The 14178-nt window shown below is 44.9% G+C and overlaps 1 protein-coding gene across 9 annotated transcripts in view; it reads right to left on the bottom strand.

Moving 5' to 3' along the window:
• Window positions 1-14178, bottom strand: part of CEP250 (centrosomal protein 250) — a 52792-nt gene that overhangs the window by 16092 nt on the left and 22522 nt on the right. For 7 of the 9 annotated variants that reach the window (XM_041732749.1, XM_041732751.1, XM_041732748.1 and 4 more), the window contains 8 exons: window positions 13571-13717; window positions 12614-12844; window positions 11386-11594; window positions 11036-11163; window positions 10579-10748; window positions 2612-2779; window positions 2081-2215; window positions 454-597 (listed from right to left, as the gene is read on the bottom strand). In XM_041732749.1, the coding sequence (XP_041588683.1) occupies window positions 454-597; window positions 2081-2215; window positions 2612-2779; window positions 10579-10748; window positions 11036-11163; window positions 11386-11594; window positions 12614-12844; window positions 13571-13717 (1332 nt within the window). The remainder of the gene's footprint in view (window positions 1-453; window positions 598-2080; window positions 2216-2611; window positions 2780-10578; window positions 10749-11035; window positions 11164-11385; window positions 11595-12613; window positions 12845-13570; window positions 13718-14178) is intronic. The other 2 variants (XM_041732752.1, XM_041732753.1) reach the window with 1 other exon arrangement.

Here is a 14178-nt window from a genome sequence, read left to right on the forward strand (position 1 = left end):
CACCCGTCCCCCAGTACCATTCAGCCTCACCGCTGTCTCCCAGCCTCACATCTGCTGTGTAAAGGCAGGCACAAATCAAAATCTTGGCTGAATAGAATCACCCAAAGGCCAAGTGATAAGTGATAGGCAAGTGTATAGTGATTGTATTTTTTTAAAATAAACAATGAGAACACCAACTGATAAATGATCCTGAAAAGGAAAAGCAATCAGAGTAGGAAAAGCAACATGATATTTTTACAATATCTGATCTCTGGGGGAGGGTGGGAAGAACGACCGCCTAAGAAAATCTAAGTTCTGTGGTTGCCACAGGGAGAGATGACTATCTCAGGGCTCCAAGGGCACAGGCTCAGCTGTAAGCACCCTTCTGTTTTCCACTCCTTCCCAAGCAGAAGGAGGGGAAGAGCCAGGCTATGCTGGGGAAGGGCTGCAGGACCGGGAGAGAGAAGGACGCACCCGCTTCTGCAGGTCCATCTTCGCCTGCAGCAGGGCCCCGCACTCTTCTTGGACAGCAACAAGGTCATCTCTGTTCTGCTGGGCTGCCTGCTCCAGCTCCCCCCGAGCCTCCCGGAGCTGGGTCTGCAGGATCTGAGTGGTCTCCTGCAAAAGGAGAAGACCACAGTGAGCAGAAGAAAGCTCCCACTGGGGCCCATGTCTTACAATCTATGTCATACAGATACTGGTTTTTCAATTGGGTTGGCAAAAGCGGAGGCAGGACCCAGCAATCCACGTTCTTTTTACCATGCCATCTCAACCCTTACCTCCTGCTCCCTTTCCTCCCTCACAAAGCGTGCTGGCTCACCTTGGCTTTCTCTGTCAGCACCCCTGAGTTGGTAGCAGTCCCTCACCCGGACCACTGCTGCAAGCTCCTATTGCGTATCCCTACAACCACTTCATGTCACCACCACTTGCGCACATGCATGTGCATGCGCGCGCGTGCACACACACACACACACACACACACACACACACCTCCACAAAGCAGCTAAAGTATTTTTTAAAGTACCATCCAACAGTTTCCCACTGCCCTTAGAACAAATTCCAAGCTCCTAGCATAGCTGACCAAGAGCTCCTGGGCTCCTGTCTATTTCTCCACTTGCCCCTGACCCTATTGTGCTGGAGTCACATGGCTTGCTTTCTGTCCTGGCACTCCTCAAGCCCCTGTGTCTCACTGCCCTTATGATGGCTATTTCCCTTGTTGAAACTATTCTTCAAATAGCTGGCTTTTTTTTTTTAAAGGCTTTACCGAGGGGTGCCTGGACAGCTCAGGTCATGATCTCAGGGTCCTGGGATCTAGCAATGTCCCAGCTGAGAAGGGAGCCTGCTTCTCCCTCTCTCTCTGCACCCCCTGCTCGAGCTCTCTCTCTAAAATACATAAATTCTTAAAAAAATAAATAAATAAAAGGGCTTTATTGAGATATAGTTCACATATATAATTCACCCATTTAGGCATATAATGGTTAAACCATATCGATGGTTTTTAGAATATTCAGAGTTGGACAACGGGCACCACATTTTAGAATACTGTTATCACCCAAGAAAACAAGCCTGTACCCTCCCTATTCCCATCTTCTCTCCCAACTACTCATCTGCTGCCTCTGTAGATTTGCCTATTTGGGACATTTCCTACATATGGAACCATGTGCTGTGTGGCCTCTTGTGACTGGCTTCTTACACTCAGCATAATGCTTTCAGGGTCTGTCCCTACTGTTGGCTGGGGCTGGCCTATTTTCAACCTTCATGCTTCAGCTCAAATGCCACTTTCTCGGTGAGCCCTACCCCTTTTGAACCACCTTGTTCAAAGTGGCCTCTGGTGAATCCCTCTCAATTACTTCACCCTAACCATTTCCCTTACAGCATTTATTAGGACCCACGATTATCTCATTTATCTCTATCTGCTCATTTTCGTCTGCTCTGCCACTAGAACTCGAGCTCTTTGAGGACAGGGACTGTGTATGTCATGCCACCTGCTGTGACAGCACCATGCCCAGGACCTAGTACAAAGAAGCACCACAGAACTGGTCCATGCCAAAGGATCATGTCGATGCCACCTTTCTTTCCCACCCAGATCCACTCTCCATACCTGCTCCTTTAACTTCTGGACCTTCATGTCCTGCCTCAGCCGCTCTAGTTGTTGGCTGGCATCTGCCAGCTCCTTCTGGGTCTGCAGCAGGGTCTCCAGGAGGGACACTCTCTCCTTCTCTGTTTCGAGCTGCATCTGCAGAGGGGCAGGAGGCCAAGGGCTTGCTACATCAGGGGTCACCATGCTCATCTGCTGGGCCAGAAACACATCCCAGCTGCTCTGGGTCTCATCCAGCAAATGGGGAGGGGGCTGAGGGCCAAAGAAGGTCTGGACCTGCTTGTCAGGAACCAGGAAGTGCAAAGATTGTCACTGGTTTGCAAGCTAACAGGATGTGGTGAACATTGGCCCTCCCTCAGGAAGTGTGATACACTGCAGGGTCCTGCAGCTAACAGCACTGGTCACCCTGCTCACGAGCAGCAAAGTGAACAGGTACTTCTCGTCTGGAAGCCCCCTGTGGCAGCACTCTTGGGAGTAGAAAAGGAAGTGGTCAGAAGGAGGGGGATCACAGCTCCAATCTCCCCAGCTTCCCACCTGGCAGAGGGCACTCTCTGCCTCCGCCCGTTCTTCCTCCCTCTGTGTCCGGATGGCCTCGGCTTCTGCCTGCTGTTCCCTCAGCCTCGTTTCCAGCTCCATTTTCTCCTTCTCTAGGCTCTCCAGGGCCTTATCCAGTTCCTGCTGGTGCCAAGAGCGCTCCTTCTCCTGGTCATGTGAGGGAAGCAGGGTTAGAACCCAGTGGGTGAGGAGAAGAGGCAGGGGGAGGGCTCGAGTGGAGGTCCGCCCTCCCCAGCTGAGCATCTCTGGTATCTCTCCCTCTGCTGGTCTCCCCCTCGATAAAGTGAGGTTGCTAACTCCTGCCTTATCTATCTTATTAAATTTTAGGAGAATCAAATGAGATTTAAAAAACCCAAGTGATACAATACATGAAAACGTGTTTTCTAAAGTGCAACTGTCCCTAATATAACCTATAAATATCTGTTATTTTAAACCAACCACACCACGGTTGATGGTTATAACCATGAACTGAGGAGACAGATTAGTTCTCTGTTGCCCACTCTCCCCTGTTCAGGGTGGTGGATAAGCCTCCTGAAAAGTCAGGTTGAGCCTTGTTAGGATGTCTCCTGCTATACAAGAGCTTTAGAACAGGGCATCCTGGTCCTTCCAGAGGTCCACCAGTGACCAAAGTCTTACCTGATCCCCTAGACTAACCCAGGATCCTCTCCTAGTTCCCAAGATAGTAGTGAAGGGCTCTCGAACCCAGCTGCCTGGGTTATGGTCTTCTTTTTTTTTTTTTTTTTTAAGATTTTATGTATTTATTTGATAGAGAACACAAGTAGGCAGAGAGATAGGAAGAGGGAGAGGGAGAAGCAGACTCCCCAGTGAGCAGGAAGCCTTGATGTGGGGCTTGATCCCAGGACTCAGGGATCATGACTTGAGCCTAAGGTAGATGCTCAACTGTGTGAGACCTCCAGGTGCCTCCGGATTATGGTCACTACTGTTGAGTGACTTTAGTTAATGTCAATCACATTTCTGTGCTTCAGTTTCCTCATCTATAAATACAGGGAGAGCAATTCAGGTTGCTCTGAGGATTGAGATAAGTCAGTAGAGCACCTTAAGTACATGGAAAGCACTCCATATTTAACACCTGTCGACATGATTCATCACGTTAGCAGTTCCCGGAACCTTTCCTTTAAAATGTGTCTAAGCTCAAGTTATACATTCATTTCATGGGAATGCTCCTTGGGCTTCACCCCTTCCCAACATCATCTCGTGCAGTGCCCCCCCTCTCTGGCCACACTGGCCTCCTTTCAGGACCTCGGGCACACTACACACCCTCATACCTTAAGGCCTTTGCTCCTGCTCTCCATCTCCCTGGAATGCCCTTGCCTGCCCCCGACACCACTGTTCCTCACAGCCTAAATAATGTTTGCTCAGAGAGGCCTTCCCAGACCACACACTCGCAACAGGTCTCCTTGTTGTTCCTCTTGTAACACCCAGTTCTTTGTCTACTTAGATCTTACGTCATCACTTACTTATTTGCATATTAACTTGTTTAATACTTGTCTTTCCTTTGAGGCCTTAAGCTCCATAAGGAGAACCACATCTACTTTGCTCCCACTGTATCCTCAGGTCCCACCACTGTGCCAGCACATAATGAATACTCCACAACGCATGAATGAATCACGTTTCAGCTACTGCACTGTTAAGATGCCTAAGAACAGCAATTTATAATGCCACAATTATAGAACAACTATGAATATCAAATCTTACCCTCTGATTCAAAAAGCCAGCTGTAAAAATATGGGAAAGATGGATTTTAATAGTAGTAAGTGTTAAAAAAAAAAACAAACACAAAACTGACCTATTTGCTCAATTTGAGTTAGAAGTGTGTATGGCTACTGGAAGAGCCAATTCTGTGATGTCCAGGAAGTAATAGTCTAGGGTTGCCAGCTAGGCTGTGGATCAGAATATTCTGCACACTGGGTCATGAGTAATGGGTAACATGTCTAGAGGAGAGCAACCATGTTGATAAGGGATTTCAAGCAAACCTAACACTGATTTGTTTCACATGAATAGATTTTGGCTCAACATAAGGAATAGGTCACAAATCGGGTCTGAACCGATACCAAAAGATCGGGATAGTCCCCTGTATATTCTCAGACCATAATGCCTTGAAATTAGAACTTAATCACAACAAGAAGTTTGGAAGGACCACAAACACGTGGAGGTTAAGGACCATCCTGCTAAAAGATGAAAAGGTCAACCAGAAAATTAAGGAAGAATTGAAAAGATTCATGGAAACTAATGAGAATGAAGATACAACCGTTCAAAACCTTTGGGATGCAACAAAAGCAGTCCTGAGGGGGAAATACATCGCAATACAAGCATCCATTCAAAAACTGGAAAGAACTCAAATACAAAAGTCACCTTACACATAAAGGAGCTAGGGAAAAAGCAGCAAATGGACCCCACCCCCAGCAGAAGAAAAGAGTTAATTAAAATTCGAGCAGAACTAAATGAAATTGAGACCAAAAGAACTGTGGAACAGATCAACAGAACCAGGAGTTGGTTCTTTGAAAGAATTAATAAGATAGATAAACCATTAGCCAATCTTATTAAAAAGAAGAGAGAGAAGACTCAAATTAATAAAATCATGAATGAGAAAGGAGTGATCACTACCAACACCAAGGAAATACAAACAATCTTAAAAACATATTATGAACAGCTATACGCCAATAAATTAGGCAGTCTAGAAGAAATGGACGCATTCCTGGAAAGCCACAAACTACCAAAACTGGAGCAGGAAGCAATAGAAAACCTGAACAGGCCAATAACCAGGGAGGAAATTGAAGCAGTCATCAAAAACCTCCCAAGACACAAGAGTCCAGGGCCAGATGGCTTCCCAGGGGAATTCTATCAAACGTTTAAAGAAGAAATCATACCTATTCTACTAAAGCTGTTTGGAAAGATAGAAAGAGATGGAGTACTTCCAAATTCTTTCTATGAGGCCAGCATCACCTTAATTCCGAAACCAGACAAAGACCCCATCAAAAAGGAGAATTACAGACCAATATCCCTGATGAACATGGATGCAAAAATTCTCAACAAGATACTAGCCAATAGGATCCAACAACACATTAAGAAAATTATTCACCATGACCAAGTAGGATTTATCCCCGGGACACAAGGCTGGTTCAACACTCGTAAAACAATCAATGTGATTCATCATATCAGCAAGAGAAAAACCAAGAACCATATGATCCTCTCATTAGATGCAGAGAAAGCATTTGACAAAATACAGCATCCATTCCTGATCAAAACACTTCAGAGTGTTGGGATAGAGGGAACTTTCCTCAACATCTTAAAAGCCATCTACAAAAAGCCCACAGCAAATATCATTCTCAATGGGGAAGCACTGGGAGCCTTTCCCCTAAGATCAGGAACAAGACAGGGATGTCCACTCTCACCACTGCTATTCAACATAGTACTGGAAGTCCTCACCTCAGCAATCAGACAACAAAAAGACATTAAAGGCATTCAAATTGGCAAAGAAGTCAAACTCTCCCTCTTCGCCGATGACATGATACTCTACATAGAAAACCCAAAAGCCTCCACCCCAAGATTGCTAGAACTCATACAGCAATTTGGTAGCGTGACAGGATACAAAATCAATGCCCAGAAATCAATGGCATTTCTATACACTAACAATGAGACTGAAGAAAGAGAAATTAAGGAGTCAATCCCATTTACAATTGCACCCAAAAGCATAAGATACCTAGGAATAAACCTAACCAAAGAGGTAAAGGATCTATACCCTAAAAACTATAGAATACTTCTGAAAGAAATTGAGAAAGACACAAAGAGATGGAAAAATATTCCATGCTCATGGATTGGCAGAATTAATATTGTGAAAATGTTAATGTTACCCAGGGCAATTTACACGTTTAATGCAATCCCTATCAAAATACCATGGACTTTCTTCAGAGAGTTAGAACAAATTATTTTAAGATTTGTGTGGAATCAGAAAAGACCCCGAATAGCCAGGGGAATTTTAAAAAAGAACCATAGCTGGGGGCATCACAATGCCAGATTTTAGGTTGTACTACAAAGCTGTGGTCATCAAGACAGTGTGGTACTGGCACAAAAACAGACACATAGATCAATGGAACAGAATAGAGAATCCAGAAGTGGACCCTGAACTGTGTGGTCAACTAATATTCAATAAAGGAGGAAAGACTATCCATTGGAAGAAAGACAGTCTCTTCAATAAATGGTGTTGGGAAAATTGGACATCCACATGCAGAAGAATGAAACTGGACCACTCTCTTTCACCATACACAAAGATAAACTCAAAATGGATGAGAGATCTAAATGTGAGACAAGAGTCCATCAAAATCCTAGAGGAGAACACAGGCAACACCCTCTTTGAACTCGGCCACAGTAACTTCTTGCAAGATACATCCACAAAAGCAAAAGAAACAAAAGTAAAAATGAACTATTGGGACTTCATCAAGATAAGAAGCTTTTGCACAGCAAAGGATACAGTCAACAAAACTAAAAGACAACCTACAGAATGGGAGAAGATATTTGCAAATGACATATCAGATAAAGGGCTAGTTTCCAAAATCTATAAAGAACTTATTAAACTCAACACCAAAGAAACAAACAATCCAATCATGAAATGGGCAAAAGACATGAAGAGAAATCTCACAGAGGAAGACATGGACATGACCAACATTCACATGAGAAAATGCTCTGCATCACTTGCCATCAGGGAAATACAAATCAAAACCACGATGAGATACCACCTCACACCAGTGAGAATGGGGGAAATTAACAAGGCAGGAAACCACAAATGTTGGAGAGGATGCGGAGAAAAGGGAACCCTCTTACACTGTTGGTGGGAATGTGAACTGGTGCAGCCACTCTGGAAAACTGTGTGGAGGTTCCTCAAAGAGTTAAAAATAGACCTGCCCTATGACCCAGCAATTGCACTGTTGGGGATTTACCCCAAAGATTCAGATGCAATGAAACGCCGGGACACCTGCACCCCGATGTTTCTGGCAGCAATGTCCACAATAGCCAAACTGTGGAAGGAGCCTCGGTGTCCATCGAAAGATGAATGGATAAAGAAGATGTGGTTTATGTATACAATGGAATATTACTCAGCCATTAGAAACGACAAATACCCACCATTTGCTTCGATGTGGATGGAACTGGAGGGTATTATGCTGAGTGCAGTAAGTCAATCGGAGAAGGACAAACAGTGTATGTTCTCATTCATTTGGGGAATATAAATAATAGTGAAAGGGAATATAAGGGAAGGGAGAAGAAATGTGTGGGAAATATCAGGAAGGGAGACAGAACATAAAGACTCCTAACTCTGGGAAATGAACTAGGGGTGGTGAAAGGGGAGGAGGGCGGGGGGTGGGGAGGAATGGGTGACGGGCACTGAGGGGGACACTTGACGGGATGAGCACTGGGTGTTTTTCTGTATGTTGGTAAATTGAACACCAATAAAAATTAATTTATTAAAAAAAACCATAAGGAATAATTTTCCAATAACTAGATCTATAAAAATAAATGAGCAGCCACTGGCAGAATACAACTGAAGCTAAGCAACCATTGACCACAGCACGAATGGTTAAAAGATGCTTAATCCCTGCTCTACTGTTTATTAGCAATGTGACCCTAAGTGACTTCTTGAAGTTTCAATTTCCTTACCAGTCATAGGTAGGCTATTTGAAATAATGTAAGTAGCATTTAGCATGGCACTTGGCATGGGCAAGTGGTTAATAAGTGCCCACTATCACTAGAATTAAAGTGGGTCCAGGCACCAGGTGGAAGAATGTGAAGACTATAGCCTCTAAAAGTTTTTCCAATTGCTAAGATTCCAGGAGAAGCAAGTCAGTTAAAATTAACAGATTCTTGGGGTGGCCTGGCTGGCTCAGTCAATACAGCGTTTGACTCTTGACCTCAGGGTCGTGAGTTCAAGCTCGACATTGGGCATAGAGCTTACTTAAGAAACAATAAATAAATAAAACAAATAGACTCTCAAAAGTCAAGAGAGTAGTCAACCTTTTTTAATTAGTAGGGAGATCATAAAGTCAGACAATCAGAATTCAGGGGGATTATCTGAATGAGGAAAAGAAAAGATGGAAGAGGCCCTCCCATGACTTAGGTATGGCCATGAGATAGTCAATCCTTTCAGAGAAGCCTAGGCTTTGTCAAGTGGTAACTCATCATTCAGAAACTTTATTGCATCTTTCACTTGCAGGGTTTTCCTTAGGGGGTACACCTGATTCTTGCTGGGCAAAGTGCCTTCTGGACACCATTCAACAAATAATTCAGTTACCTACTTTAGGCACATAATTCCCAAAACCAGCAAACGTTTGTCATCTTGCCAGCAAGTCTGCCTTGTAATAAGAGTCAAATCACAAATACACACAAAGCACAAGTCAACTTCCATTTCCAGAAACCTGACAAATACGATCTCTAACCCCCTCCACCCACGAAATGGCAAAACATCTTGGATAAAATATTAAATCTATGGGTTTTTTTTCCTAGATTTTATTTATTTATTCATGAGAGACACAGAGAGGGAGAGAGGCAGAGGGAGAAGCAGGCTCCATGCAGGGAGCCCAATGTGGGACTCAATCCCAAGATCATGGGATCACAACCCCAGCCAAAGGCAGATGCTCAACCGCTGAGCCACCCAGGCATCCCTTAAATCTAATGTTTTAATGTGTAAGTGAGCCAGCCGTAATTTCATAGGAGTCAAAAATCAAAGCAAGACTTGGGATCCAAAGAGGTAAATGAGCACAGAACTGGCTTTCCACTGGAGGCATTTGCTATACCTAATAACCTTGAAATTCATTTTAATGCTATGTGGAGAAAAGAAAACAGAAGACAAGGGTAGGGAGTCAATAGAAGATTCTCATATAAAGCTGGACCTCCAAAGGGCTAACCGGGAGTCAATAAAATATGGCATGCTGGGCCATAATCTGTCCATCCATGGACATGTGGGCCAAATCTGTCCATCCTCTTGCTGCTATATGGCCTGTGACCTAATAATGGTTTTTACATTTTTATTATTTATTTATTTATTTTTTTAAAGGTTTTATTTATTTATTCATGAGAGACACACAGAAAGAGAGGCAGAGACATAGGGAGAGGGAGAAGCAGGCCCCATGCAGGGAACCTGATGCGGGACTCGATCCCAGGACCCCAGGATCATGCCCTGGGCCGAAGGCAGGTGCTAAACCACTGAGCTACCCAGGCATCCCGGTTTTTACATTTTTAATGGTTGAAAAGAAATTAAAAAAAAAATTTTGTAACATGTGAAAATTAGATGAAGTTCAAATTTCAGTGCTACACTTATGAACACAGAATGTTCATTTGTTTACGTATTATCTATGGCTGCTTTTGTACTACAACAACAGAGGTGAGTAATTATGACAGAAACCATAAGGTCCACAAAGCTTAGTATGTGGTGGCCCTTTACCAAAAGCCCTGGGCTAGAGTGCCCTCAATAGAAAGATAAACCTGGGGCAGGGGGAGAAAAGAGGAGAGAAATGGGGAAGAAAAAAGGAGAGAAAGGAAGAGAGAAAACAAAACAAAAAAATCCCACAGAAGGAAACAGCAAGAATATCTAGCCAAGAAGGGGTCCAAGGCATTCCTCTGCTCCCTTTACAGCCTGGGGCCAGTTTAACAACCTTATGTCCCAGAACCCATGCTTAATTCTCTGTACATACCAAAACACTAACAGCTAACACAAATAGAGAGTTTACTATATGTCAGGAATTGTTCTCAGTGTTCTCCATATATTACTCACTTAACAGCTAGAAACTGGATTTTGCACCTTGGTGGCCAGGTTAGTTCTGTTCAGATTTCACCTTTATAAGCAGCAGCAATATTTGGCCCAAGAGCCAGCAGGTGGAATACTCACTGAAGGGAGGCCATGTGTGCCTCTCCTGTCCCCAGCCACATCCATGACGTACCCATTTCTCCTGGAGCCGGTTCACCTCCTCCTCGTGGGCTGACTTCTGCTGCTGCAGGGCAGTCTGCCCCTCTTGCTCGGCCTGGGCCAGCCGTCTGGCTGCTGTCTCCCGCTCTTGTTCTGCCCGGTTCCGCTCATTGTCCAGTTCCAGCTTCAGGCACCTCACTTCCCCTAAGGTGCCAGTGACAGGTGATCTCTCACCAAGCATCCGCCCTCTTTCTTTCACCCCTCTCCCCAGACCTCATGAGCAACTTCCATCACGGAGGCCCTGGGCCTGGCTGGAGAAGGACGTCTGATAACTTCCCACTGCCTTCCTAGTTTTCAAAATCTCCAAGGAATGAAGTGCCCCCCACCCCAGTTGGGGGTCTCACCTGAATTACTTCCTTGGCTCGAATGACAGTTTGAATCTGGACCATCCCCAAAGAATGAAGTGCCCCCCACCCCAGTTGGGGTCTCACCTTGAATTACTTCCTTGGCTCGAATGACAGTTTGAATCTGGACCTCCAGCTGGCCCTTCGTGACCTCTACCAGAGAATTTTGTTGTTGGGCCTCAAACAGAGTGCTCTCCAGTTGCTCCTTGGCTGAGCTGTCAGGTTCAGGAATCAGGAAGAGTTCTTATCCATCAAGTCCCTTAACCTTCCTTAAGAGGACTTGGGTTTGACATACTGACTACCCGGAGAAATTAGGGGGCAATTATAAATTCCTAATTCATTTGGGACCCATATACTTTGGGCAGGGAACTTAGTTTGGCTACCCCTTGCTTTGCAAAGCTCTCTCTGCCCTTGGCTGAATTGGGTCTGAGCCCTACCTGAGGCCCAGTAGTTGTTCAGCGAGGTCCTGCCGGTCTCGCTCCACGGCCTGCAGCCGCACCTCTAGGGCTGCTCTCTCCCGTACTAGGGCCTCCTTCTCCTGGACTTCTCGAGCAAGCACTTCTTCCTGTCGCTTTGTCTCCTGACGCAGCTGATCCAGCTGAGCTAAGGCTGCCTCCTGCTGATGACGTGCCTGAGAGGAAGAAATCTATAATAGACAGAGGCTGCTATTGCCAGGTTGGGGCCACAGGCCCTTCAGAGATTCTGGGCCCAGCTCTGTGAGTCCTGAGCGTTGCCCACTCATACAAATACTACTTCCTGCATCAACCCATAGAACTCCCAACCCAGGAAGGATGGCTCTCCTTTGTGCAAGACCCTGTGTTAGGGCTGCAAGAAACTACCTCTAAGGAGCTTTTAGTTTTAAGCAGTAAGATAGATATAACATCAGGAAGAAAGCGATCAGCCTCTAAGAAAGGGACTCTGGGAAGGAAGATTATGTATCATTTTTAGGGCAGTGGGAAGTTTGGTAGAGAAAGAGGCCCGTTGAGCTGAGTCATTGGTTCAGAAAAAATTTACTAAGTCGCTCTATGTGTTAAACATTGTACTAACAGATAAAGGAATAGGGGGCCCAGGGGGCGCAGTTGGTTAAGCATCTGACTCTTGGTTTCGTCTCAGGTACTGATCTCAGGGTTGTGAGATCAAGCCCTACGTTGGCTCCATATTCAGCATGGAGTCTGTTTAAGTGTCTCTCTCCCTCTTCCTATCCCCCTTCTCAACGCGCTTGTGTGTTCTCTCTCTCTCTCAAATAAATACATAAATCTAAAAAAAAAAAAAAGAAAGAAAGAAAGAAAGAAAGAAAGAATAAAAACAAGTAAGACACAGCCTTGCCTTCCAGACCTTTTGATCTAGTGGTGGAGACTATAAATGGATAATCACAATACAGTGTGAGTTGTGTGTGGTGTGGCAGTTGGAATATGCAGAAGGTGCTGTCAGAGCAACCAGAAGAGGCATCTAATTCAAAGTGGAGGGTGTGAAGTAGTAGGGAACCTGAAGGATTCTTACAGGAATTCTCTTGAAAAACTGGAAGATGTACCCCAAACTAGTACACTGGTCATTTTTAGGAAGTTAAGACCTCTTCACTTTCTGAATCATTTCTGTAGAATTTTCATTTTTTATGATGAATACACATGATACCTTAATGTGATGGTATTAGTTTTATCTTCTTACCTCGCTTAGTTTCTCTTGAATTTCTTCCTTCTCATCTTGGATGGCCCTGAGATCTGCCTGCAGCTCAGCACCCCTCTCCTCTGCCTTCTGCAGCTGTGCCTCCAGGTGAGTGTTCTTTTCCTGTAGGGTTTCCCTGCTCCTCTCGGCCTCTGCCAGGCCCAACTGCAAAGTGTTTCTTGCCTGCTCTGCTGCTTCCATTCTGTGGCACACAGACTGGTTCTCTTGTTCTAACTACTGGCCAAAATGGGAAAGGCATCAAAGGCAAATGGTTACAGTTTTTAGATCAAGTGCTAAGACAGAAATCCCAGTGAGATGTGAATCTATCCTCCAATGAGGAACACAGGAGGGCTTTTATGAGAGGGGGCTACACATTCATTTGCTCTGGCGCTGTATTTCAGGTACTAGATGGGTTGATGCTGGGGATGGCAATTAAAAAGGCAAAACTCTACTCTCATAGAATTCAGAATAAAGGAAATCCGGGACATTTCTAGGGCTTAAGGTAATGGGTGGTGAAGAAACATGTTAAATTTGCAACCTATAGAGAAGATTCTTTGAGATGTAGGCTCTTTGGCAGATTCTTTTCTGGTGATTACTGCTATCCCATGCGATGGAATTAAATACCTAGTCTTAAAAAAAAAATAAAATAAACACCTAGTCTTCCTTCCAGAGGACATGGGTCTTCTTCCTGGGCCTGGTGATTTTACCCTACAGCCCAAAGGTGGTTCTGCTATAGGAGTGAAAGGGGACTATTTTCAATGGCTAAACCCAGGCCTTATAGTCTCAGCTGTCCTCTGCACCACCAATGTTCCTTTGGCTCATTTCAGGACAGGAGCTGATCCGTCTTGCACTGATCCATTATAAACTCTCCCCTGTCAAGGGCATCAGCTTTATCAGTCACTGGCTTGCCTTCTATCAGGGCCCAGAACTACCCTGTGGGTCAGAGAAATCTTTGCTCACCTGGAGAAGCTGCTGGTTCAGTCCAACCTTATCCAAGGCCAAAGCCTCATTTAAGGCGCTGAGCTTGATGGTTGCAGCCCGAAGATCAGCAACCTCGGCCTTCAGGCTGTTTTCAGAACTCGACAGCTCTGCAACTGACTGTTCTGCCTAAAAACAAAGAGAGTTAAAGGGCTTCCTTGTACCAGCTTTCCTGCCACAGTGAGAAGCTCACATCCCTGCCACCTGCTGCTGTCCTGGTACAGAGATCAGGTAACGCTCCGTTCCTTCCCTTATATTCTAAACAAGTTTTCCCTTCATTCATTCATTCAATCAATCATTCAAACATCAAGAAGAAAGGAGCTCGCAGTATAGAGAGCCAGACAGACACCGAGATGTACAAACAACCATAATTACGATAGCTTCATAGACAATGTAGGCACAAAGTGCTCTGGAAACTCATTCAGTTTTGGGGAGTCAGAAGTACTTGGGAGAAGAACTGGTAATGAAGGTAGGTATTGAGAGGTGAAGAATAGTATGTGGTTAGAGGGAGAGGAAAGAAGCAATCTAGGCAAAGGGAAGAGTATACGAAATGCAGTGGAGTCATGAAAAAGCAGGTGAAGCTGAGGCTG

This window comes from Vulpes lagopus, chromosome 18, assembly GCF_018345385.1.
Source record: "Vulpes lagopus strain Blue_001 chromosome 18, ASM1834538v1, whole genome shotgun sequence".
Lineage (NCBI taxonomy): Eukaryota > Metazoa > Chordata > Mammalia > Carnivora > Canidae > Vulpes > Vulpes lagopus.